The sequence below is a fragment of the Amblyraja radiata genome, chromosome 37, assembly GCF_010909765.2.
Source record: "Amblyraja radiata isolate CabotCenter1 chromosome 37, sAmbRad1.1.pri, whole genome shotgun sequence".
NCBI lineage: Eukaryota > Metazoa > Chordata > Chondrichthyes > Rajiformes > Rajidae > Amblyraja > Amblyraja radiata.
In genome coordinates this window covers 21,506,678-21,534,283 of record NC_045992.1, presented here as the reverse complement: position 1 = coordinate 21,534,283, position 27,606 = coordinate 21,506,678, and the positions used below count along the sequence as shown (strand labels likewise).

The 27,606-nt window shown below is 47.1% G+C and overlaps 1 protein-coding gene across 1 annotated transcript in view; it reads left to right on the top strand.

Annotated features, from left to right (window-relative positions):
* The first annotated feature begins 5,605 nt into the window (after window positions 1-5,605).
* Window positions 5,606-27,606, top strand: part of LOC116966562 — a 45,269-nt gene continuing 23,268 nt past the window's right edge. The window contains exons 1-6 of the mRNA XM_033012936.1: window positions 5,606-5,845; window positions 11,381-11,547; window positions 12,805-12,862; window positions 16,147-16,229; window positions 21,977-22,013; window positions 26,003-26,065. Of these exons, the coding sequence (XP_032868827.1) occupies window positions 5,735-5,845; window positions 11,381-11,547; window positions 12,805-12,862; window positions 16,147-16,229; window positions 21,977-22,013; window positions 26,003-26,065 (519 nt within the window). The 5' untranslated portion in view covers window positions 5,606-5,734. The remainder of the gene's footprint in view (window positions 5,846-11,380; window positions 11,548-12,804; window positions 12,863-16,146; window positions 16,230-21,976; window positions 22,014-26,002; window positions 26,066-27,606) is intronic.

Genomic DNA, 27,606 nt, shown 5'->3' with positions numbered 1-27,606 from the left:
CAGAGATGAGGACTGTACAGAGCTGGTCTGGGGTGGGGGGGGGGGGGGGGGGGGGGGGGGGGGGGGGCAGAGGAACAACTCAAGGACTGCTTGGAGTCTGTAGACTGGGCATAGAAACATAGAAAAATAGAAAATAGGTGCAGGAGGAGGCCATTTGGCCCTTCGAGCCAGCACCGCCAATCATTTTCATTATGGCTGATTGTCCCCTATCAATAACCCATGCCTGCCTTCTCCCCATATCCCTTGACTCCACTAGCCCCTAGAGCTCTATCTAACTCTCTCTAAAATCCATCCAGTGACTTGGCCTCCACTGCCCAGTGTGGCAGGGAGTTCCATAAATTCACAACTCTCTGGGTGAAAAACTTTTTTCTCACCTTAGTCTTAAATGACCTCCCCTTTATTCTAAGATTGTGGCCCCTGGTTCTGGACTCGCCACACATTGGGAACATTCTTCCTGCATCTAGCTTGTCCAGTCCTTTTATAATGTTCAAGGTTCAATGTTCAAGGACTCGGCATCGGACCTGAATGAATACGCCACAGTCGCTACAGACTTCGTAAGGAAATGTGTGGAGGACTGCGTTCCGACAAAAACCTTCCGAGTGTTTCCTAACCAGAAGCCTTGGATGAACCATGAGATCCGCATTCTTCTGAAGGCAAGATCTCGGGCATTCAGGTCTGGCGATGCAGAGGTCTATAAGAAGTCCAGATACGACCTTGGTAAGGCCATCAAAAAGACCAAAAAGGACTTCAGCTCTAAGCTGGAGGATGAGACGGATGTACCGCAACTGTGGCAGGGCTTGAATGCCATCACCTCCTACAAGGTGAAATCAGGAGACGGCTCAAACGACAGTGAAGCATCACTCCCTGACGAGCTCAATGCGTTCTACACACGGTTCGATACGGTGAACACTGATTAGCCTTCCCGAGTCCCTAATCGCCCTGACAGTGTTACAGTCCTAGTCACAGAGGCCGATGTCAGAAGATCCTTCAGGGGGGTGAACCCTCGGAAAGCGCCTGGACCTGATGGTATACCCGGTCGTGTTCTAAAAACCTGTGCGGACCAACTGGCTGGAGTTTTTACGGACATTTTCAACCTCTCACGTCTGAGGTCTGAGGTTCCCACCTGCTTTAAGAAGGCATCAATTATACTGGTGCCCAAGAAGAGCAAGGTGACATGCCTCAATGACTATCGACCAGTAGCACTGTGGTGATGATGTGCTTTGAGAGGTTGGTTATGGTGCATATCAACCCCTACCTCGACAAGAACCTCGACCAACTACAGTTCGCATACTGCCCCAACAGGTCAATGGTAGATGCAATTTCACTGGCTCTCCACTCTGCACTGGACCACTTGGACAATAAAAACACCTAAGTCAGGCTGTTGTTTATAGACCTCAGCTCGGCATTTAATACCATCATCCCTTCTAAGCTGGTTACCAGGTTGCTCCTGGGCCTGGCCAAGCTGGCCATCCGCGAGTCACGGCGCCAGACGGTGGAGGGCTCTACCCGAGCCGGCTGCCTGCCCCTTTTCCGGGGTTACGTCCGTGGCCGGGTGGGATTAGAAAGGGAATACGCCCTGTCTACGGGCACCCTGAGGGAGTTCCGGGACCGCTGGTCTCCGCAGGGTGTTGAATGTATCCTCAATAAGGATTGTATCATAGTTGTATAGTAGGTTATTACATGTTTGTATTGTATTATGGTGGTGGGTTCTGGCTTGTTTTATTGTAATGTAAATATTATTTTTAATATTTGAATAAATATTTTGATTAAAAAAAAAAAAAAAAAAATCTGGTTACCAAGCTCTCAGAACTAGTCATCTGCGCATCCCTCTGCAATTGGATCCTCGACTTCCTCATCCATAGACCAGTCTGTACGAATTGGAGGAACCACTTCATCCTCAGTAACAATCAGTACGGGAGCACCTCAAGGCAGCGTGTTCAGCTGTACTCACTCTATACCCATGACTGCATAGCCGGTCATAGTGCAAATTCCATCATCATGTTTACCGATGACACCACTGTGATTGGAATCATAAATGGGGACGAGTCAGAGTATAGAAGTGAGATCGACCGACTGACCAAATGGTGCAAGCACAACAACCTGGCTCTCAACATCAGTAAGACCAAGGAACTGATTGTGGACTTTCGTAGGGGAAGAATGAGGTCCCACAATCCTGTTTATATCGATGGTGGAGAGGGTCAATAACTTGAAATTCCTGGGCGTGCATATATCAGAAGATCTTACCTGGACCCAGCACACCGATGCAATTATAAAGAAGACACATCAGCAACTCGCCTTCCTGAAAAGATTACGGAGATTCGGCATGTCGAAGAGGATTCTCCTAAACGTCTACAGGTGCACGGTAGAGAGCATTCTGACTGGTTGCATCGTGGCCTGGTTCGGCAACTTGAACGTCCAGGAGCGAAAAAGACTACAAAAAGTTGTGACCACTGCCCAGTCCATCACCGGCTTCGACCTCTCCACCGTCGAAGGGATCTATCGTAGTCGCTGCCTCAAACGGGAAGCCAAAATCATCAAGTGCCCACACCATCCTGGCCCACACTTATCTCACCACTGGCATCAGGAAGAAGGTACACAAGCCAGATGACTGTAACGTCCAGGTTCATAAACAGCTACTTCCCCACAGCCATCAGGCTATTCAACACAACAAATAAGCTATGAGCTCTGAATTGCAAAAGACTATATTATTATTTGTTATTTGCACTATATTTGTTATTTATTGAACTTTTTCTTTTTTTCCCCCCCCCCGTTATATACAATGTTTAAATATTCACATATTCTGTTGTGCTGCAGCAAGTAAGAATTTTATTGTCCCGTCCGGGACATATGACAATAAAACACTCTTGACTCTTTTAGGCATGTGGGGACCATGCATCGTGCCAGGGATTGATTGAAGATTTTTGTCAATATGTCAGTTAACTCAACAGCACAGTCTCTGAGAACCCATATAACCATATAACAATTACAGCATGGAAACAGGCCATCTCGGCCCTTCAAGTCCATGCCGAACACTTATTTTTCCCTAGTCCCATCTACCTGCATTCAGATCATACCCCTCCATTCCTTTCCCATCCATATACCTATCCAATTTATTTTTAAATGATAAAATCGAGTTTTATCCACTGGAAGCTCATTCCACACAGCTACCACTCTCTGAGTAAAGAAGTTCCCCCTCATGTTACCCCTAAACTTCTGTCCCTTAATTCTCAAGTCACGTCCTCTTGTTTGAATCTTCCCTACTCTCAATGGGAAAAGCTTATCCATGTCAACTCTGTCGATCCCTCTCATCATTTTAAAGACCTCTATCAAGTCCCCCCTTAACCTTCTGCATTCCAAAGAATAAAGACCTAACTTGTTCAACCTTTCTCTGTAACTTAGTTGCTGAAACGCAGTCAACATTCTAGTAAATCTCCTCTGTATTCTCTCTATTTTGTTGACATCCTTCCTATAATTAGGCGACCAAAATTGTACACCATACTCCAGAATTGGCCTCACCAATGCCTTGTACAATTTTAACATTATATCCCAACTTCTATACTCTTGATAAAGGCCTGCACACCAAAAGCTTTCTTTACCACCTACGTGAGATTCCACCTTCAGGGAACTATGCACAGTTATTCCAAGATCCCTCTGTTCAACTGCATTCCTCAATTCGTTACCATTTACCATGTACGTCCAATTTTGATTTGTCCTGCCAAAATGTAGCACCTCACACTTATCAGCATTAAACTCTATCTGCCATCTTTCAGCCCACTCTTCCAAATGGCCTAAATCTCTCTGTAGACTTTGAAAATCTACTTAATTATCCACAACACCGCCTATCTTAGTATCAACTGCATACTTACTAATCCAATTTACCACACCGTCATCCAGATCATTGATGTACATGACAAACAACAGTGGACCCAACACACTGGGACTCCGTCCGGACTTTGGTCCAGACCGGCTGCCTTCCCCATTCCGGAGTGTATGTGACATCAACAGACTGTATGATGAGTGTCTGGCTGTTGGGTGTTGGAGCTGGAGAAGTGGGCATGACCGCCTCTCTCCTCTCATGATGGCCAAAGAAGCGGATGACTGTTCTGCCAGAGAGGCACTGTTGCTGCTGGATGAGTTGGTATTGTTTTGTAGTTCGTGATGTGCCGTATACCTTGCAATATACGCGACGGGAGTCTGAGTTGTTGAAGTGACTTATAAGGCTGCTTTGGCGTTCCTGATGCCACTCTTTAGGTCAGACCTGGCTGCACTATAAAGCTCTGTGTTGCCGGACCGCAAATCCATATTGCAGCCTGTTAAAATAAGTCGGACACCTTTGGTCATCTATGGTTTGTTGTTGGGAGGGGATATGGATGCCTACATTGTCTACACAGCTAAAGGTACAGTAAAAATGTACAGTGGAGGCGTAGGTGTCAATGTCCATGTCCTCAAACAAGTCCCAGTCGGTTCGGTTAAAGCAGTCCCATAATTGTCAGAAGCTCCCTCAGGCCACACTTGAAAGTCCCTCACAGCTGGTTTGACCGCATTGATGAGTGGTCTACATGCTGGAGTTAAAAATAGGGAGATGTGCTTAGATTGGCCCAGATGGGGGAGAGGTGATGCTTTGTACCCATGTTTGATATTGTATAAACATGGTCCAGTATGTTTTTACCTCTTGTGGGGATTGCACACTGTTGATAGAATTTAGTGAGGTCAGTCTTTTCTCTCACTTGGTTGAAATCCCCTGCTATTACAAGGACCCTTTCAGGATGGGCGCTCTGTTGTCTGCTGATGGCAGTGAGCAGGTAGCCCAAAGCACTAGTGGCATTGGCATCTGGCCACTATACAGCTGTGATTATTACAACTGTGAATTCCAGTGGCATATAGAAGGGGTGACATTTTATGCATAAATATGTCCTGAAGCGGAACAATGAAAATTGATACTTGCAGCAGCACAGTAGATAATAGGTGCAAGAGTAGGCCATTCGGCCCTTTGAGCCAGCACTGTCATTCAATATGGTCATGGCTGATCATCCACAATCAGTACCCCGTTCCTGCCTTCTCGCCATGTACCCCACAATGTGGGGGGGGGGGGGGGGGGGGGGGGGGAGGGGGGCAATATGGGGGGGGGGGGGGGGAAATGTGTGGACAGCTGGTGACGAGAGGGATGAGGAAAGTAGGGACAACAGAACGCGGTTGAGTGTTCGAGGAGGAAGACAGCGCGGCTGGAGAGAGACAACCGTGTGGCCGAGGGCGCAGTGGAGCGCGGTCCCCCGTCCAAGGGAGAGCCGAGCATTCATGGAGCAGCCGAGCTTGACCGAGGGGAGTCGAGAGCCGAACGTTGCCCAGTGTTTGCGGAGGAGCCGATGGAGTTCCGAGTGGACCCGAGCACTTCCGAGTGTGCCCGAAGGGAGACGAGTGTTCGGGGAGCGGGGCCGAGCGTGTTCGGGGAGCGGGGCCGAGCGTGTTCGGGGAGCGGGGCCGAGCGTGTTCGGGGAGCGGGGCCGAGCGTGTTCGGGGAGCGGGGCCGAGCGTGTTCGGGGAGCGGGGCCGAGCGTGTTCGGGGAGCGGGGCCGAGCGTGTTCGGGGAGCGGGGCCGAGCGTGTTCGGGGAGCGGGGCCGAGTGTGTTCGGGGCCGAGCGTGTTCGGGGAGCGGGGTGAGGACCGCGAGCGCGGCGGTTGAGCCCGAGCTGGAGCCCGAGGCCGGCGCCGCGTTGTCCGCCCGCCTCTCCCCGGCATGGAGTCTCACAGCCTGGAGACTGAGGAGGACATGGTGCACAAGTCGCCCATGATCCACGGCAAGGAGCAGCTCCGGCACGGACACAAGGCCGCCGTCCTGCTGCCCGTGGTGAGTGTCAAAGCCGGGCTCTGGGCCCCCTTCTCTTCCTCCTCACCCACTCCCCTACCCCCTCTCCTCTCCCTCATCCCCACCCCCTTCACTGCCCCCTCCCCCTCTCCCAATCCCACCCCCTCCCTCATCTCTACCCCCTTCACTGCCCCCTCCCCACCGCCTCTCCCAACCCCACCCCCTCCCTCATCCCCACCCCCTCCCCTCCCTCATCCCCACCCCCTTCACTGCCCCTTCCCCCACCCCCTCTCCCAACCCCTCATCTCTCTCCCCCTCTCCTCACCCCCTCCCCGACCCTCACCCCCTTCTCTCCCCCACCTCATCCCCTTCTCTCCCCTACCCTCACCCCCTCCTCCCCCCACCCACTCCTCTTCCCCCATCCCCTGCTCTCTCCCACCGCCTTCTCTCCCCCACCGCCTCCACTTCCCATCCCCTCCTCTCCCCCACCGCCTCCACTTCCCATCCCCTCCTCTCCCCCACCCCCTCCAACCCCCAGAAAGTATTGTGCATTTTCTAGAAAGCAGATATTGCAGGCACTGGATAAAATTAACATTAAAACAGAATTCAAAATAGACTTTATTCGAGAAATAAATATATATAATACATGATCCTTACAAAACTCCATCGGACATTCTCGGAGGCTATACATACAGTTTCCCCAAAATGAACACTAGCATGGTGGATTGACGACTACTCATGCTGCCTGCTCTGCTTATTGAGTGTTATGACAGCTGCACACATTTGGGAAAGTGGCGAGTTTTCCATGATGTTCCTGACTTGTACCTTGTAGATGGAGAAAAGATTTTGAGGGGGCAAGTCACTCATCTGGGCATCAGCAACCTCATTTCGACTAGAGAATACAGCTAGGAAAAGGCACATTGACCCAGCAAGCCTACGCTGACCAGCGATACATTACTAAAACTCTGATCTTGTTTTCTTCCGATTTGGCGGTCTTTCTATTTGCGCAAAAACGTTTCGCAATAGCGCTACGACTTTTCGCCAGTTCACTCGCCATTCTCCTGTGCTGCGAATGCGCCAAGTTTCGTTCCGACCGGTGAATGTTGTAAAAGTTAGCGGGGGTAGGGTGTTGACGTGGATAGAAAATTGGTTGGCAGACAGGAAGCAAAGAGCAGGGGTGAACGTGTCCTTTTCAGAATGGAAGGCCGTGGCGAGTGGAGTGCCGCAAGGCTCTATGTTGGGGCTGCAACTGTTTGCCATATATATTAATAATTTGGAAGAGGGAATTAGGAGCAACACTAGCAAATTTGCAGATGACACAAAGCTGGAAGGCAGTGTGAACTGTGAAGAGGATGTTAGGAGGTTTCAGGGTGACCTGGACAGTTTGAGTGAGTGGGCAGATGCAGTATAATATAGATAAATGTGAGGTTATCCACTTTGGCGGCAAAAACAAGGGGGCAGATTATTACCTCAATGGGGTTAGGTTGGGTAAGGGGGAGGTACATCGAGACCTGGGTGTCCTTGTACACCGGTCACTGAAAGTTGGCGTACAGGTACAGCAGGCAGTGAAGAAAGCTAATGGAATGTTGGCCTTCATAACAAGAGGATTTCAGAATAGGAGTAAAGAGGTTCTTCTGCTGTTGTATAGGGCTCTGGTAAGACCACATCTGGAGTATTGTGTACAGTTTTGGTCTCCTAAGTGGTCTCCCAGTTTTGTCTCCTATCATCCTTGTGATTGAGGCAGTGCAGGGTAGGTTCACGAGATTGATCCATGGGATGGCGGGACTGTCATATGAGGAAAGATTGAAAAGACTAGGCTTGAATTCACTGTAGTTTAGAAGGATGAGGGGGATCTTATAGAAATATATAAAATTATAAAAGGACTGGACAAGCCAGATGCAGGAAAAATGTTCCCAATATTGGGCGAGTCCAAAACCAGGGGCCACAGTCTTAGAATAAAGAGGAGGCCATTTAAGACTGAGGTGAGAAAAAACTTTTTCACCCAGAGAGTTGTGAATTTGTGGAATTCCCTGCCACAGAGGGCAGTGGAGGCCAAATCACTGGATGGATTTTAGAGAGAGTTAGATAGAGCTCTAGGGGCTAGTGGAGTCAAGGGATATGGGGAAAAGGGAGGCACGGGTTATTGATTGGGGACCATCATTGGGGGATCACAATGAATGGCAGTGCTGGCTCGAAGGGCCGAATGGCCTCCTGCACCTATTTTCTATGTTTCTATCCATCGGTGTGCTGGGTCCAGCAAAGATCTTCATATATATGCATGCCCAGGAATTTGAAGTTATTGACCCTCTTCACCATGTAGACAGGACAATGTTGATGTAAACAGGATTGTGGGACCTCATCCTTCCCCTACTAAAGTCCACAATCAGTTCTTTGGATTTACTGATGTTGAGAACCAGGTTGTTGTGCTGGCACCATTTGGTCAGTTGGTCGATCTCAATTCTATACTGACGTGGAAGCAGCAGAGGATGTGGCTAGGACATTCCTGCCATGATGTTCTGGTGCTGGGCTGAGTGACTTGAGTTCGGACCACCATAGTATAGGAATGGTATTGCAGAGGAAAATCACATAGATAGTTTAGTTTATTTAATTATCACGTGTACCGAGGTACAGTGAAAAGCTTTTGTTGCGTGCTAACCAGTCAGCGGAAGGACAATACATGACAATCAAGCTATCCACAGTGTACAGATACAGTGCCCTCCATAATGGTTGGGACAAAGACCCATAATTTATTTATTTGCCTCAATACACCACAATTTGAGATTTATAATAGAAAAAAATCACATGTGGTTAAAGTGCACATTGTCAGATTTTAATAAAGGCCATTTTTATACATTTTGGTTTCACCATGCAGAAATTACAGCAGTGTTTATATATAGCCCCCCCATTTCAGGGCACCACAATGTTTGGGACACAGCAATGTCATGTAAATCAAAGTAGTCATGTTTAGTATTTTGTTGCATATCCTTTGCACGCAATGACTGCATCGTAGTTGTTGGCAGCTTGCTCCAAATCTCGGCTAGAGCAGTGTCGCTTGTGGCTGAAGAGACCAATGCCAGAGTGACAGTCTCTGTCGCACATTTGTGTGTGGTCTCTGGTTTGTTGAAGTTGCTGCGCTCCTTTCTGTGTGCCAGCTTGTCTGCCGCTGCGTTCAACAGTTTCTCTTCCCCGTTTTGAGATGTTGGTTCAGGGTACCTCTCCACCTCGTGCGGTCAGCTGCAAGGTTCCACATCGATGTCGCGCCTCTTCATATCTCTCTGGCAGACATCCTTGTAACGTAGCTGGGGGCGGCCGATGGTTCTCCCAGATGTCAGCTCTCCATAGAGGATGTCTTTTGGAATAGGTCCATCCTCCATGCGGTGGACATGGACCAGCCACTGCAGTCTGCGCTGCCTGAGTAGAGTACATACTGTGAAGGCCAGCGCGAGACTGGATCTCGGCATTGGACACTCTGTCTTACCAGGATATGCCCAGAATACGGCAGATGCTTCTCAGGTGGAAGGTGTTGAGTCTTCTCTCCTGTCTGGCATATGTAGTCCATGTCTCACTACATACTGCTAAACATACTGCTAAAGCAACAAAAGAGTTTTTCAAAGCTAAAAAATAGTCAATTCTTGAGTGGCCAAGTCAATCACCTGATCTGAACCCAATTGAGCATGGGTTTTATATGCTGAAGATAAAACTGAAGGGGATTTGCCCACAAAACAAGCATAAGCTAAAGATGGCTGCAATACAGGTCTGGCAGAGCATCACCAGAGAAGACACCCAGCAATGTCCATGAATCCCAGACTTCAAGCAGTCATTGCATGCAAAGGATATGCAAATCTCAAATCTGTACAGAGGCAAATAAATAAATGATGGGTCTTTGTCCCAAACATGATGGAGGGCACTGTAGATGATAAAGGGAAAAGTACAAGATGACGTCCGATTAAAGATAGTCCGAGGGTCGCCAATGAGGTGGATAGTAGCTCAGGACTGCTCTCTAATTGGTGATAGGATGGTTCATTTGCCTGATAACAGCTGGGAAGAAACTGACCCTGAATCTGGGGGTTTGTGTTTTCACACTTCGGTACCTCTTGCTCGATGGGAGAGGGGAGAAGAGGGAGTGATCGGGTCGAGACTTGTCCTTGCTAATGCCGGTGGCCTTGCTGAGGCAGCGTGAGGTATAGATGGAGTCAATGGAAGGGAGGTTGGTTTGTGCGATGGTCTGTGCTGCGTCCATAAGGATATTTCCTGGGATGGAATGGTTCAGCTGAGGTTGGGATTGATTTGTTTGGAACGGAGGCTGAAGGGAACCTGATTGCAGATTATGAGGAGCAAAGATAGGGTCGAAGGTGAGAAGCTTTTCCACACAAAAGTATATTTAACCAGGGGCATCTTGTTTAAATTTGTGGGGCGTGCAAAATATTTACACTGCTGTGCATATGTGACAATAAACATAGAGACATAGAACATAGAAACATAGAAAAATAGATGCAGGAGTAGGCCATTTGGCCCGTCGAGCCAACTGATGGCTGATCATCTAAAATCAGTACCCGTTCTAGCTTGTTCACCCATATCCCTTAATTCCTTTAGCGCCAAGAGCTAAGTCTAACTCTCTTGAAGAGCCATTGAATTGAATAAAGAATCATTGAAGATAAGGGGTAGGAACACTGTTTGCCATTCAGCCTGTGGTTGAAATCTGGAATGCACAGCTTGAGAGAGTGGTAGACTCAAGTACTCGCACCATATTCAGGAAGTCAATAGATGAACATTTGAAGCCACATGGCATAGAAAGTATTGGGCTGAGTGCTGGAGAATAGGATTGTTACAGGAAAGTATTTGATGACCAGCAAGGTCATGGTGGGCCAAAGGGCTGTTTCTATGCACTGACTCAAATCTTGTTGGAAATCTTGTTGGAAATGTTGAAAATTGTAAGGAAGATGAGCAATTTATAATCTAATTGACCCAATAGCTTAACATTCCAAACACGTACAGGTTTGTAGGTTCATTGGCATGGTATATAAATATAAAATTGTCCCTAGTGTGTAGGATAGTATAATGTGAGTGGGGATCGCTGGTCAGCTCGGACTCGTTGGGCCGACAGGCCTGTTTCCACACTGCATCTCTAAACTAAACTAAACCTTGGGTTCTCTCAGAGTGTTTCCCAGTGCACACTGTTCAGGCCTTGAATAAGCCGACTTGTTCGAGAGACTCACCACTGATCTACGAGATGTTTTATTTTGTGTCAGTGCATATCTGAGCTAGGCCCCAAGTAAACCAGATACTACAGGTATAATACAAAATTCCCTCCTACAAAAAATTACGATATCGATCCTATCACACTTCATCCAGGCTAAGAATAGAATTTGTATTTGCCTGTCATTTACATGTCTCTTAATAGTTTTACCAGAAAAGTTTAGAAAAGGAAGTTGGTGTGTAACCATGTGTCTTTTGGTTTTGAGTTATTAATACAAAGCATTTGTGCTCTTCTGTTAAAATCAGACTCTGTTCAGGATATTAAGTGTTTATGAAGTCATTTGTATTAGTAGGATCTACATTTGTTTCCCCTTTGAACAGTCTGCAAGCAGTCATTCTCCAGAGACGTCGCTATCTCCGATAGACACCATGAATTCCCTCTCAAATTTTGAATCTGAAATGGATCACGATGGACAAGGGAATTATTCCCTTTTCCCAGCCCTTGATAATGTGACCATCTTGCCTGCAACCAGCGAAGCACTGGAAACGTAAGTTTTATCATCACTACTTTCATATGGATGGGGGGGGGGAGTTACCACAAACTCTCTTAATTGGAACTTTTAGTGCAACTTCTTGTGTTTCTTAATTACCCATTTTCCCTTGTGTTTATACGGGTATGATCAACATAACTTTCCATCAGTGGCAGTTCACAGGGCTCTATGCATGTAGCAGGATCTTACTGTCTAAATTTGCAATTATGTTTTACCATTCAATTTGTGACCACATTAGGACATTTTGGATACTTTTATGTAAAATGTCCTTTTATTCTATTCCTTTACACCAATATCTATCCAATATTAAGTATATTTAGTTTAGTTTAGAGATACAGTGTGGAAACTGGCTCTTAATCCTATCGAGTCCATGCCGACCAGCGATCCCCGCACACTAACACTATCCTACACACACTCGGGACAGCTTTACCAAGCCAATTAACCTACAAACCTGCACGTCTTTGGAGTGTGGGAGGAAACCGGAGCACCCGGAGAAAACCCACGCAGGTCACGGGGAGAACGTCCAATCTCCATACAGATAGTACCTGTAGTCAGGATCAAAACCAGATCTCTGGCACGTAAGGCAGCAACTCTACCGCTGCGCCACCGTGCCGCTGTGCCACTGTGTCGCTGCGCCATCGTGCAGCTGCGCCCCTGTGACACAAAGAATTTGAAAACCCAAAAGCAGACATTTTCCCAAACATGAGGAAATTTGAGGCTCATTTGAGGTTGTTGACTTGTTGGGCTATTATGCTGCCTGTTTAGAATTGAGCATCATCCATTCATATCTGATGCTGCCCCGCACATGAAACGCAGGGCAGACCTTGCTAGAAAATGTCGCAAAATTGCCTCATGTCCTCCTGTGTAAATTCCCACGGGATAAGGCGAAGAGTAGATGGGGTTAATATTAATCGTAGCATCACACATTGTGGAAACACTGTTTCCTGCACACACAGGGACAATTTACAATTTTACAAGCCAATTAACTTACAAATCTGTACGTCTGTGTAGTGTGGGAGGAAACCAGAGATCCTGGAGAAAACCCACACAGTTCACAGGGAGAACGTACATATTGTACGGACCAGCACCCATCGTCAGGATCAAACCCGAGTCCCTGGCGCTGTAAGGCAGCAACTCTACCACTCTATGTGTTATCATCACTCTTGACGTGCAGATTATTTTGAATGTATTCTCATGTCATTGATGAGGGAATGAACACAAAACAAAGTGTTTATTTTGATTTCTTCCCCCAAGTGAAACAACGACTGACGTGAGTGACAAGCCAAGCATGACGTGGCTGGATGCTGCTCAGGTAACTGCTGTTAGTTGGTCAACTTTTCATCTGTATTGTAGGTTGCTCTTAATGCTGAGCCTATGCCCGCTATCTCTACCCTGGGGAAATGCCCTCGTAATCTTGTACACCTCAATAAGGTCATCCCTTGGCCTCCTATGCTCCAAAGAGAAAAGTCCCAGCATATTCAACCTCTCCCTATAACCCAAGTCTGCAAGCCCAGGTAACACCCTGGGAAAGACACAAAGTACAGAAGTAACTCAGCGGGCCAGGCAGACTTCTCTGGAGAACATGATAGAAGAAGGGTTTCGGCCCGAAACGTCGCCTATTTCCTTCGCTCCATAGATGCTGCTGCACCCGCTGAGTTTCCCCAGCAATTTTGTGTACCTTCGATCTTCCAGCATCTGCAGTTCCTTTTTGAACATGATAGTTGAATTTTCTGGTTGGGATCTTTCTTCAGACTCCTACGTCGCCTATCCATGTGCAAGGATGCTGCCTTATTCGCTGAGTTACTCCAGCATTTTCTGTCTCTTTGGTAAATAAGCATATGCAGTTCTTTGTGTTTAACATCCTGTGAATCTCTTCTGTATTCTTTTCAACTTAATGACCTCCTTTATTTCATTTTGTTTTCTATATAGGTGCTGGAGGAGGCCATTCAGTCCTTTGAGCCAGCGCCACCATCATGGCTGATCGTCCCCAATCAATAACCCGTGCCTGCCTTCTCCCCATATCCCTTGATTCCACTAGCCCCTAGAGCTCTATCTTAACTGTCTTAAATGCATCCAGTGATTTGGCCTCAACGGCCCTCTGTGGCAGTGAATTCTACAAATTCATAACTCTGGGTGTAAAAGTTTTTTCTCACCTCAGTCGTAAATGGCTTCCCCTTTATTCTAAGACTGTGGCCCCCTATTTCTGGACTCGCCCAGCATTGGGAACATTTTTCCTACATCTAGCTTGTCCAGTCCTTTTATAATTTTATATGTTTCTATAAGATAACCCCTCATCCTTCTAAACTCAAGTGAATACAAGAAAAGGAAGTATTTTCAATCTTTCCTCATATGACAGTCCCGCCATCCCATGAATCAATCTCGTGAACCTACGCTGCACTGCCTCAATCACAAGGATGTCCTTCCTCAAATTAGAAGACCAAAACTGTACGCAATACTCCAGATGTGGTCTCACTAGAGCCCTATACCAGAGCCCTATTTAGTTGGGTGACCAGAACTGCACAATGTACACAAATTGCGGTCTCACCAACAACTTTGTACAGCTGCATCGTGGTGTCCCAACTTGTCAAATGCTTTCTTCACCACAATATCTACCTGACTTGCCAGTTTTCGGAAATGTGCACCTTTCCTCCCAGATCTCTCAGTTCTGCAACACTCTCCAGGTCTCTATCATTTACTGTGCCTTGATTTGACATAAAGGTCTCTTCAAATAACTATTTGATTAGCGAGCCACCATTGGCCAAACACAAAGGCATGCTGACTATCTCTAATCAGTCTGTTCCTATTCAAATGGTGCAGTCCCTGCCCCTAATAATCCTCTCCAACCACTTTCCCACCACTGACGTCAGGCTCACTGATCTATAGCTCCCTGGCTTGTCCTTGCTGCCCTCAAATAACAATACAACATAAATCACCTGTCTTCTAGAACTACACCTGTGGCTTATAATGATCCATATCTCTCTGCATGGCCCTCCCAATTTCCCACAAGGTCCAAGGATGTTGGTCAGGCCGTGGGGATTTATCCATCTTCATTGGCCTTAAAACCGCCAATCCCTCCTCTTTGGTAATTCGTATATGATCTGAGACATCAGAACCCTTTTATCTCATTTCCTTAGCTTCCATGATCTTATCAGTAACAGATGATGGGAACTATTCATTTAATATCTCCCCCAATCTATTATGGATTTGCAAAAAGATGGATATGCTGACCTTTCAAGGGATCTAATCTTTCCCATGCCACTTTTACTCTTAAGAATCCCTTGGGGTGTTCCTTTAGTCTGGTGGCCGACTAGGAAAAGGGGAGATGCAGCGAGACCTGGGTGTCATGGTACACCAGTCATTGAAAGTGGGCATGCAGGTGCAGCAGGCAGTGAAGAAAGCGAATGGTATGTTAGCTTTCATAGCAAAAGGATTTGAGTATAGGAGCAGGGAGGTTCTACTGCAGTTGTACAGGGTCTTGGTGAGACCACACCTGGAGTATTGCGTACAGTTTTGGTCTCCAAATCTGAGGAAGGACATTATTGCCATAGAGGGAGTGCAGAGAAGGTTCACCAGACTGATTCCTGGGATGTCAGGATTGTCTTATGAAGAAAGACTGGATAGACTTGGTTTATACTCTCTAGAATTTAGGAGATTGAGAGGGGATCTTATAGAAACTTACAAAATTCTTAAGGGGTTGGACAGGCTAGATGCAGGAAGATTGCTCCCGATGTTGGGGCAGTCCAGGACAAGGGGTCACAGCTTAAGGATAAGGGGGAAATCCTTTAAAACCGAGATGAGAAGAACTTTTTTCACACAGAGAGTGGTGAATCTCTGGAACTCCCTGCCACAGAGGGTAGTCGAGGCCAATTCATTGGCTATATTTAAGAGGGAGTTAGATGTGGCCCTTGTGGCTAAGGGGATCAGAGGGTATGGAGTGAAGGCAGGTACGGGATACTGAGTTGGATGATCAGCCATGATCATATTGAATGGCGGTGCAGGCTCGAAGGGCCGAATGGCCTACTCCTGCACCTAATTTCTATGTTTCTATGTCTATGTTTACTTTGCCTGCCAACTCTATTTCATGTCCTCTTTTAGCTATCCCGATTGCTTTCCCAACACTTCTTAGACAAGTGGAGATTCACTTGATCTTGACCACCTAAAGCTTCCTTTTCCTGACCAGAGCCACAGCATTTCTTGTCAACACTAGTGTGAGGTGTTAAACTATAAAAGGGAGGACCCTTAAGATCATCAATGACTGGCACAGACGTTGTGGCCAAAGGGCTTTTTTCTGTGGTGTCCTTTTATATTTTTGTGTTCCTGTGTCATAAATTCTTAGATTTTTTTTAAAGGCTTACAATCTCTCCATGCCCATCAATCCGACCACGTGGCTTAGTCCTGCCCTATCAGTACACTGTAAGTCTCTCCTAGTCTGTTGTGCTGAATGAGTTATATCACTCCAGTGGGACAAGCCCTGTTGAAAGGCTGAGAACTTTAATAAGAATGTTCCTCACTGTAATACTTGCCTGTTATTTTTACTGTTATGTATTAATGTTGTCACTCAAAGCTGCTGAAAAGGTTCAATTGTTTTTGCTGCAGATAGTTCTGGAGGAAGCTGGGAGACCTCTGCACATCAAAGAGATCAAGCAGCGGATATTGGACGGAGGACTGGTGCAGTCAAAGTGAGATCAATTATGAGTTTGAGTTTAGTTTATTGTCATGTGTACCAAGGTAGAGTGAAAAGCTTTTACTGTATGCTAACCAGTTACCGGAAAGATGATATATGATTACAATCGAGCCATTCATAGTGTACGAACACATGATAAAGGGAATAACGTGAATGATGCTTAGTGCAAGATAAAGCCAGTAAAGTTGTGGTAGGATGGTTCAGTTGCAGGGGTTACTTCAGTTACTCATGCCACTGGGTTGTAAGCTTCCCAAGCGAGATATAAGATGCTGTTCTCCCAATTTCCGATTAGCCTCACTCTGACAATGGAGGAGACCTAAGACAGAAAGGTCAGTGTGGGAATGGGAAGGGGAATTAAAGTGTTTGGCAACTGGGAGGTCAGGTAGGTCCAGGCGGACTGATCAAAGGTGTTCAGCAAAACAACTGCCCAGTCAATAGACAGTAGACAATAGACATTAGGTGCAGGAGTAGGCCATTTGGCCCTTCGAGCCATTCAATGTGATCATGGCTGATCATCCCCAATCAGTACCCCGTTCCTGCCTTCTCCCCATATCCCCTGACTCCGCTATTTCTAAGAGCCCAATCTAGCTCTCTCTTGAAAGCATCCAGAGAACCTGCCTCCACCGCCCTCTGAGGCAGAGAATTCCACAGACTCACTACTCTCTGTGAGAAAAAATATTTCCTCATCTCCGTTCTAAATGGCTTACTCCTTATTCTTAAACTGTGGCCCCTGGTTCTGGACTCCCCCAACATCGGGAACATGTTTCCTGCCTCCAAGCCCTTAACAATCTTATATGTTTCAATGAGATTCAATGATCCCCTCTCATCCTTCTAAACTCCAGTGTGCACAAGCCCAGCTGCTCCATTCTCTCAGCATTTGACAGTCCCGCCATCCCGGGAATTAACCTTGTAAACCTACCTGCACTGCCTCAATAGCAAGAATGTCCTTCCTCAAATTTGGGGACCAAAACTGTACACAATACTCCAGGTGTGGTCTCACTATGGCTCTGTACAACTGCAGAAGGACCTCTTTGCTCCTATATTTGATTCCTCTTGTTATAAAGGCCAACATGCCATTTGCTTTCTTCACTGCCTGCTGTACCTGCATGCTTACTTTCATAGACTGATGTACAAGGACCCCCAGTGAGTGGGCGGGGCGGGGGGATGTGGGGGCGGGAGGGGGTTGTGGGGGCAGGGGATGTTGGGGGAAGAGGGGTGTGGGCGGGGGGTTGTGAGGGGAGGGGGTATGGGCGTGGGGGTTGGGGTCTTGGGTTGCGAGGAGGAGGGTTGTGGGGGAGGGGGGAAGTGAGCTCGGAGAAAAGACGGGGAAGAGACATCGGGGAGAGGGGGGTATCACGGGGGAGGACAGGAGCCAGCGAGGGGGACCAGAAGTGAAGGGGCTAGAGCTGGCGGTGCGATGGGGACTCACAGCGGGCGCTGGTTGCTGGTCGTTCTCCGCCGGGATCAGTCCCCGCTTTCCGTTTGTTGACATCTCCGACTCCGAGCTGCTTCCGGTCCCTCCGAAAAGTGTGTGGAGACCTCCGCCGACCATCCTCAGCTCCAGTAAAGATGCGATGGCGCAGGAAGTGGTAGACCATCCCGGGAAGTGACAGGAGAAGAGACCAGGCAGGAGAGGAGATCGATCTGCGCACGTGCGGTTTTTAATATTTTTAAACCTCGCTAACTTTTACAATATACCACCGATCAGCACAACACTTTTTGCACTCGCAGCACTGGGGAACGGTGAGTGAGCGGGCGAAAAATCATAGTGCTATCGTGTACCGTTTTTGCACAAATAATAAAACTGAAAACCGGAAGAGCACAAGATCAGAGTTTTAGTTATTTACTAGACCAAGTGGGACCCGTTGGGTCCCGTCCCCTCAACGCGCGGTTGCGGGGGGAGGGGCAGCCTGCTGGCGTCACACACACATTAACCACCCCCCACACACACGGGGGGGAGGGGCGGGATGGGGGGAGAGGGGGAATGGGCGGGGTAAGGGGGTGGGAGGGGAGGAGGTGGAGGGGGGCAGAGAGGGGGAGAGAGAAAGGAGGTGGAGAGAGGGGAAGGGAGGAAGAGTGGGGGGAGAGGGAGAGAGGAGGGGCGAGAGGGGAGAGGGGAGGGGTTCAGAGGTAGGGGAAGGGAGAGGGGGGAGAAGAAGGATGCGCGGCGGAGGAGGGGGAGAGGCGAGGAGGGGGAGAGAAGGAGGAGGGGGGAGAGGAGGATGGAGAGCCGGGCAAGCGAGCGAATGTGGGCTGCGAGCGAGGCTGCGGGGGGGTGATCGAGGCGTGCTGCGAATGGGTGGGGCGGGTGAGCGAGCGAAGAGGGCAGCGAGCGGCGCGGCCCGGGCGACGTCACTCGCAGCGCGTGGACACAGCGTGCAGCCATTGTGATGTCAACGTCATCAGCCAAAACCAGCAGTTTTATTTTCTAAGATATTTGAGATTTTTGTACATCTTGATTAATAACGAGAAATAATGCATGAATCTTTTTAGATAAGGCAATTTTTGACTTCACAGGATAAATCTCTGCAGGAATATGTAAGAATTTTACCGGTGGGCGTCGTTTTTTCGAGCACATCTGTTCACACACACACACACACACACACACACACACACACACACACACACACACACACACACACACACACACAGACATACACACACACTTTTATGGTTATAACGACAGATAGATTATTTCAATAGAGAAAAACTGGAAAGCTGTATTTGGGGGGTCCTTGTGCACAAAACACGTGAATGGCAGGAGAATAAGGAAGAATAATATATTGCTGGTCATTATTTCAGTTTGGTTGCAGTCTAAAAATAGGAAACTAATGCAAATCAAATAAGCCCATGTCTATAATATTGCGAGCAGCTTAAGCCCCCTGTTTAGTTTAGAGACACTGTGTGGAAACAGGCCCTTCGGCCCACAGAGTCCATGCTGACCAGCTATCCCTGTATACTAGCACTATCCTATGCATTAGGGACAATTTACAATTGACAAGGTTCAGTACAATGCTCCTGAGTATGGGTGGACTGCCAACCAGGTAAATGAAACAAGTGGGTCTCCCCTCATTGGAGTTTAGAAGAATGAGGGCCAATCTTATTAAAACTTGTGTTGTGCTTGTGGAGTAGACAGGGCAAACGCTGAGAGAGCTTCTCCTCAGGGGAGAGTTCAAAGCATGGGCACATGGGGTTATCCACTTAAGACTGAGGCCAGAAATGGTTTCTTCTTTCAGAGCATTGAGTCTTCAGAACTACGGGGCGGCACAGTGAGCAGCGGTAGAGTAGCTGCCTCACAGCGCCAGAGACGGACCGTGTAGGTTTTCTCTGGGTGTTCCGGTTTCCTCCCACACTCCAAGGACGTACAGGTTTGTAAGTTAATTGGGTTTGGTAAAAAAATTGTAAATTGTCCCTCAAGTTCAAGTGAGTTTATTGTCATGTGTCCCTGTATAGGACAATGAAATTCTTGCTTTGCTTAAGCACACAGAAAATAGTAGGCATTTACTACAAAACAGATAAATGTGTCCATATACCATGATATAAATATATACACACATGAATAAATAAACTGGTAAAGTGCAAGTAACAGAAAGTGGTTATTAATAATCAGAGTTTTGTCCGAGCCAGGTTTAATAGCCTGATGGCTGTGGGGAAGTAGCTATTCCTGAACCTGGTTGTTGCTGTCTTCAGGCTCCTGTACCTTCTACCTGAAGGTAGCAGGGAGATGAGTGTGTGGCCAGGATGGTGTGGGTCTTTGATGATACTGCCAGCCTTTTTGAGGCAGCGACTGCGATAAATCCCCTCGATGGAAGGAAGGTCAGAGCCGATGATGGACTGGGCAGTGTTTACTACTTTTTGTAGTCTTTTCCTCTCCAGGGCGCTCAAATTGCCGAACCAAGCCACGATGCAACCGGTCAGCATGCTCTCGACTGTGCACCTGTAGAAGTTAGAGAGAGTCTTCCTTGACAATACGACTCTCCGTAATCTTCTCAGGAAGTAGAGGCGCTGATGAGCTTTCTTGATAATTGCGTTAGTGTTCTCGGACCAGGAAAGATCTTCAGAGATGTGCACGCCCAGGAATTTGAAGTTCTTGCCCCTTTCAACCATCGACCCGTTGATATAAATGGGGCTGTGGGTCCCCCTCCTACTCCTTCCAAAGTCCACAATCAGTTCCTTGGTTTTGCTGGTGTTGATGGCCAGGTTATTGCGCTGGCACCATATGGACAGTTGCTCGATCTCTCTTCTGTATTCTGACATCCCCATCAGTGATATGCCCCACAATAGTGGTGTCGTCAGCGAACTTGATGATGGAGTTCGCACTGTGGTTCGCTACGCAGTCATGGATATAGAGTGAGTACAGCAGGGGGCTGAGCACGCAGCCTTGAGGTGCTCCCGTGCTGAGTGTTATCGAGGCTGACACATTTCCACCAATACGAACAGACTGTGGTCTGTGGACGAGGAAGTCGAGGATCCAGTTGCAGAGGGATGCGCACGGACCCAGTTCTGCGAGTTTGGTAACCAGTTTGGAGGGGATGATTGTGCTAAATGCCGAGCTGTAATCAATGAATAACAGCCTGACATATGAGTTTTTGTTGTCCAAGTGGTCCAGTGCGAAGTGGAGGGCCAGCGAGATCGCATCCACCGTTGATCTGTTGTGGCGGTACGCGAACTGCAGTGGGTCCAGGTTTTTGTCGAGGTAGGAGTTGATTTGCTCCATGATCAACCTCTCAAAGCACTTCATCACCACCGGCGTTAGTGCCACTGGTCGATAGTCATTGAGGCACGTCACCTTACTCTTCTTGGGCACCGGTATAATTGATGCCCTTTTAAAGCAGGTGGGGACCTCAGACCTCAGAAGTGAGAGGTTGAAAATGTCCATAAAAACTCCCGCCAGTTGGTCCGCACAGGTTTTTAGAACACGACCGGGTATACCATCAGGACCAGGTGCTTTTCGGGGGTTCACCCCTCTGAAGGATTTCCTGACATCGGCCTCTGTGACTGAGACTGAAATCCCATCACAGCGAATGGGGGATCGGGAAGGCACATCAGCATTCTCCCTGTCAAAGCGTGCGTAAACTGCATTGAGCTCGTCAGGGAGTGATGTTACACCGACATTCGAGCCGCCTCCTGGTTTTGCCTTGTAGGAGGTGATTGCATTCAGGCCCTGCCACAGCTGCCGAACATCTGTCTCGTCCTCCAGTTTGGAGCAGAAGTCCCTTTTGGCCTTTTTGATGGCCTTACCTAGGTCGTACCTGGTCATCATGTAGGCCACTGTATCATTGGAGGTGAATGCCCTGTGTCTGGACTTCAGGAGAGTGCGGATCTCAAAGTTCATCCTCGTGTGCATAATAGTGATAGTGTATGAGGTAATCGCAGGTCGGTGCGGACACGGTGGGCTGAAGTGCCTGTTTCCGTGCCCTATCTGCCCACTGTAGGGCATAGTACTTGGTTCCAAAGGTTGAGATAGATTTCTATTTAGTAAAGCATCAGTGATTATGGGGAATTGGGCAGTGATTATTAGGCATGATCATTGAATGGTGGAGTAGACTTGTGAGGCTGACTGGCCTCAATCATTGGGTTGTAAAGACAGTGAAAGAGGCCATTTGCCACACTGAGTCCTTATCAGGGCTTGGTGGAGAAATGTCAGCATTCATATTCTGCTGCCAAAATGTAAAGAATCTGTACCAATGTCAGTGTGAAGTGCATTAATTATTGACCGAGTCATCTCTTCCATCCTTCTAGCTCTAAATCCAGCCTGGAAGCTGTTCTCTATCGAGAGGTAGGTATTTTTTAGATTTATTTCTGTTTAAATTTACACCAACACTGTGTTCATTTCCTCTAGTCAAAGGTGCTGTTTGTAGTGTCCTAGCATGGTGGCTTGACCACAGTGGGCATGGAATGGTTTCCGGTCCCCTGACCACAGAAAGGATGATGTTTCCCATGAGAGGGACAAGACTGAGGCCCTGGTATTTCTATGAATATCCCAACATGAAAGTGGAAAGATTGATGAAAATACATATTTTGAAAATTTCCTGATGATCAAATGCTTCAAGATAACCCAAGGAATAGGTATGTAGGAAGGAACCTCAGAAGCTAGTTTACACCGAAGATAGACACAGAATGCTGGAGTAACTCAGCAGTACAGGCCGCGTAGGTGGAGAAGGAATGGGTGACATTTAAGGTCAAGACCTTCACATTGTTGTTGCGCAAGAATTGTCGAGGCCACTGTCCAACCACCCACTATGATCAGCTGCTTCACCTTCCTTCTATCGTGAAATAAAAAGTGGGATGTTTGTTGGTGATCGTGCAATATTTGGTTCCATTCACAACTCCTCAGAAAGTGAAGCAGTCCCTGCCTGCATGCTGCAAGCCCTAGATACAGGATGGTGAGTGGCAAGTACCATGTTATAGGAAAGATGTTGTCAAGCTGGATCGAGTGCAGAGAAGATTTACACGGATGTTGCTGGGTCTGAGGCCTGAGCTATGGGTAGAGGTTGAGCAGATTAGTGCTCTATTCCTTGGAGTGCAGGAAGATATGGGGTGATCTGAAAGAGGTGCACAAAATTGTGAGAGGAATAGATCGGGTAAACGCACAGAGTTGGGGAATTGGGAACCAGAGGACGTAGGTTTAAGCTAAGGGGGGAAAGATTTAATAGGAACCTGTGGGGTAAAATCTTGACACAAAGGGAGATGGGTGTATGGAACGATCTGTCGGAGGAGGTAATTGAGGCAGATACTAGCACAATGTTTAAGAAATATTTGGACAGGTACATGGTTAGGATAGGTTTAGAGGGATATGGGCCCAATGCAGGCAGGTGGTAGTAGTGTAGATGGGGCAGGTTGGGCCGATGGGACTGTCTCAACACTGTATGACTCTATGACTAAGTTACATTCACAGCACAAATGTGCTGGACAGCGACCAAATCAAACATGAAACAGTGTGACCAACTACCCATGGCTTTCAGTGGCAATACCTTCACTGAAGTCTCCCAGTGTAGACAGCAAAAAACACACCGCTGCAGGAACTCAGTGGGTTGAGCAACATTTGTTGAGGCAGAATAATGGTCAGAGCTTGTCGGCCATGTTGCAGGGTCTCGGCCTGAAATGTTGACCATCCACAAATGCTGCTGAACCCACTGAGTACCTCCAGCAGCAGCTTTGTTGATCCAGATTCCAGCATTTGCAGTCTCTTGTGTCTCCCATTAACCAGAAACATAACAAAGTCGTGTGTGTGTGTGTGTGTGTGTGTGTGTGTGTGTGTGTGTGTGTGTGTGTGTGTGTGTGTGTGTGTGTGTGTGTGTGTGTGTCTCTCTGTCTCTCTGTCTCTCTGTCTCTCTGTCTCTCTGTCTCTCTGTCTCTCTGTGTCTCTGTGTCTCTGTGTCTCTGTCTCTGTCTCTGTCTCTGTCTCTGTCTCTGTCTCTGTCTCTGTCTCTGTCTCTGTCTCTGTCTTATGTATACATACAGTGCCCTCCATAATGTCTGGGACAAAGAACCATCATTTATTTATTTGCCTCTACTCCACAATTTGAGATTTGTCATAGATAAGATTCACATGTGGTTAAAGTGCACATGGTCTGATTTTATGTATTTACACATTTTGTTTCACCATGTAGAGATTTCAGCAATTTTTATACATAGTCCCCCCCCCCATTTCAGGGCATCATAATGTTTGGGACACAGCAATGGCATGTAAATGAAAGTAGTCATGTTTGGTATTTTGTTGCATATCCTTTGCATGCAATGACTGCTTGACTTGAAGTCTGCGATTCATGGACATCACCAGTTGCTGGATGTCTTCTCTGGTGATGCTCTGCCAGGCATATTGCAGCTGCCTTTAACATCTTTAACTTTTCATGCAGTCCCTGCAAACATGTACTGTCCCTGCCTGCTTCAAAGTCTCCACTATTGCCCCTGTACCCAAAAAGAAAAGGATTACTGGTCTTAATAACCACAGGCCTGTGGCACTGACCTCTGTAGTCATGAAGACCCTTGAAAGGCTTGTACTGGCCGAGCTGAAATATATCACGAACCTCCTGCTGGACCCTCTGCAGTTTGCATATGGGGCCAATAGATCTGTGGATGATGCAGTCAACCTGGGCCTGCACTTCATCCTCCAGCACCCAGACCCCAGTTTGCATATGGGGCCAATAGATCTGTGGATGATGCAGTCAACCTGGGCCTGCACTTCATCCTCCAGCAAGGATTTTGTTTGTGGATTTTAGCTCTGCATTCAACACCATTGTGCCAGAGCTACTACACTCCAAACTTTCCAAATTGACTGTGCCGGAATCCCTCTGTCGATGGATCACCAGCTTCCTGACAGACAGGAAGCAGCATGTGAGGCTGGGAAAGCACATCTTGGACCCACAGAGCCTCAGCATAGGAGTACCGCAAGGCTGCGTACTCTCCCCTCTCCTCTTCTCTCTCTACACCCATGACTACACCTCCACAGACTCCTCTGTCAAGCTTCTCAAGTTTGCGGATGACACAACCCTGATTGGACTGATCCAGGATGGGGAAGAATCTGCCTACAGACAGGAAGTGACAGCTGGCGTCCTGGTGCCATCGCAACCTGGAGCTCAATACTCTTAAGAGTGGAATTGATTGTGGACTTTAGGAGAGCTCCTACTCCCCTCACCCCACTCACCATCAACAACACCACAGTCACATCTGTGGAGTCTTTTAAGTTCCTGGGAACCATCATCTCCAAGAACCTTAAGTGGGGGGACACCATCGACTCCACAGTTAAAAAGGCACAACAGAGGATGTACTTCCTGCGGCAGCTGAGGAAACACAATCTGCCACAGGCAATGACGGTCCAATTCTATACGGCCATCGTAGAGACTGTCCTCACCTTCTCCATCATGGTCTGGTTTGGCTCAGCCACCAAACATGACACCCGGAGGCTGCAGCGAATCGTCCGATCAGCTGTGAAGGTTATTAGCTGCAGCCTTCCCTCCATTGATGAACTGTACACTGCAAGGGCCAGGAAGCGAACGAGTAAGATCATCTCTGACCCCTCTCACCCAGGCCACAAACTCTTTGAATCACTTCCCTCTGGAAGGCGACTCCGGACTGTCAAAGCTGCCACAGCCAGACATAAAAACAGTTTTTTTCCCCACGAGGAGTAGCTACACAATAACCAAAAATCCGTAGACTCCTTTTGCTCTGGTATTTTATTTAATTTACATGTTTAATCAATAATGTTTTATTAATGTTTAACGTTTTATGTGTCATTCTTAATTGTCACTATGTCATATTGTCACTTGTGAGCGCAGCACCAAGGCAATTTCTTTGTATGTGAACATACTTGGCCAATAAACGTATTCATTCATTCATGCTTGTTTTGGGGGTTAATCCCCTTCAGTTTTCTCTTCAGCATATAAAAGGCATGCCCAATTTTGTTCAGATCGGGTGATTGACTTGGCAACTCAAGAAATGACCCTTTTTTAGCTTTGAAAAACTCCTTTGTTGCTTTAGCAGTATGTTTGGGATAAACACTGCTGTAATTTCTACATGGTGAAACCAAAATGTATAAAAATGACCTTAAATGAAAGCTGACAATGTGCACATTAACGACACGTGGTTTTTTCCTACACAAATCTCGAATTATGGAGCACAGAGGCAAATAAATAAAAGATGGGTCTGTCCCAAACATTATGGAGGGCACTGTATACATCAGCATGTATTTAGAATGATTGGCAGTGGTTTGTGCATGCGCTAGCTGAGAATGTGTTCAGTGTGACTATCTCTGCTGCTCTATTACAGACTCAGAAAGGCAGCAGACGATTCAAGAGGCTGGAAAACAAAAATGGAGTGTTTGCTCTACAGGTACGTCCATTCCCCTGTGTTACTTTCATTGCCTGGATGTGTTTGGCCTTTGTTTTCTTCCTCCTCTCCTGGAGGCATTGATGAGGCATTTCCTCACTGGATATCCATTTCACAGATAGAAGGCATTGAAATATTGTAATACTGAGACCTCCCCCATGATAGAGATCCCTGGGGAACATTGCATCGCATTCCAATAATCATAGGAATGTTTTATCCCCACTGTGTCTCCTATCCCAGGTTCTCTCTTCATGACATGTTATGCCATGTGTGGAACCTCCTTGCACACTTTGTGAAAGCTTGTACAGTCAAGAGCCAAGATCTATTACCACTATCGAGTCAACATGATCAAACTGTGAACTCTTGACATTCACCCGATTGCCCAATCTCCTGCAGTCAACGTCATTAGGGGCAATATAAACTCAACACACAACACCAATGTTACAAAAAGCAGAATTGACAGGCTGAATATTCAACAGTATGGCTGTCCCATGGATCAAAATATGTCACAATAGACAAAAACATGACCAAAGTGTACTGGAACACTCTTCACATGCTTGAATGAGTGCAGTTCCAACAAAGCTTAACTCAATGACATCTAGTCCAGCATTACCATTCAATTTGGCAACCCGTCCAACTCCTTCAATCACATTATCATGGGTGACTTTAATCTACATTTAGATTGGGCCAAACAAATTGGTAGCACCGCTGAGGTGGAGGATTTCCTGGAATGTATACGGGATGGTTTTTTAAACCAATATGTAGAAGAACCAATATGTAGAAGAGGGCAGGCCATCCTAGCCAGGGTATTGTGTAATGAGGAAGGATTAGTTAGCGATCTTGTTGTGCGGAGCCCCTTGGGCAACAGTGACCATAATATGGTGGAATTCTGCATTAGGATGGATAGTGACAACGGTTAATTCAGAGATGTGGGTCCTGAACTTAAAGAAAGGAGACTTTGAAGGTAAGAGACGGGAATTGGCTAGGAAAGACTGGGAAATTATACTTAAGAAGTTGATGGTGGAGATGCAATGGCAAAGATTTAAAGACCGCATGGATAAACTCCCAGAATTGTTCATCCCAGTTTGGCGAAAAAATTAAATGGGGTAGGCGGCTCAACCATGGCTAATGAGGGAAATCAAGGATAGTGTTAAATCCAAGGAAAAGGCATACAAATTGGGCAGAGGAAACAGCAAACCAGAGGACTGGTAGAAATGTAGGACTCAACAGAGGAAGACAAAGGGTTTAATTAAGAGCTAAATTAATTAAGAAAAAAGTGCATGAAAGAAAGCTTGCGGGGAATATATAATCTGACTAAAAGCTTCTTTAGATATCTAAAAAGGAAAAGATTAGTGAAGACAAATGTAGGTCCCTTACAATCAGAGACAGGTGAATTTATAATGGGAAACAAGGAAATGGTAGAACAGTTGAACGAGTACTTTGGTTCTGTCTTCACTAAGGAAGGCACAAATAATCTTCCAGAAATAATAAGGACTGAGGATCTAGTGGGAGGGAGGAACTGAAGGGAATCCACATTAGTCAGG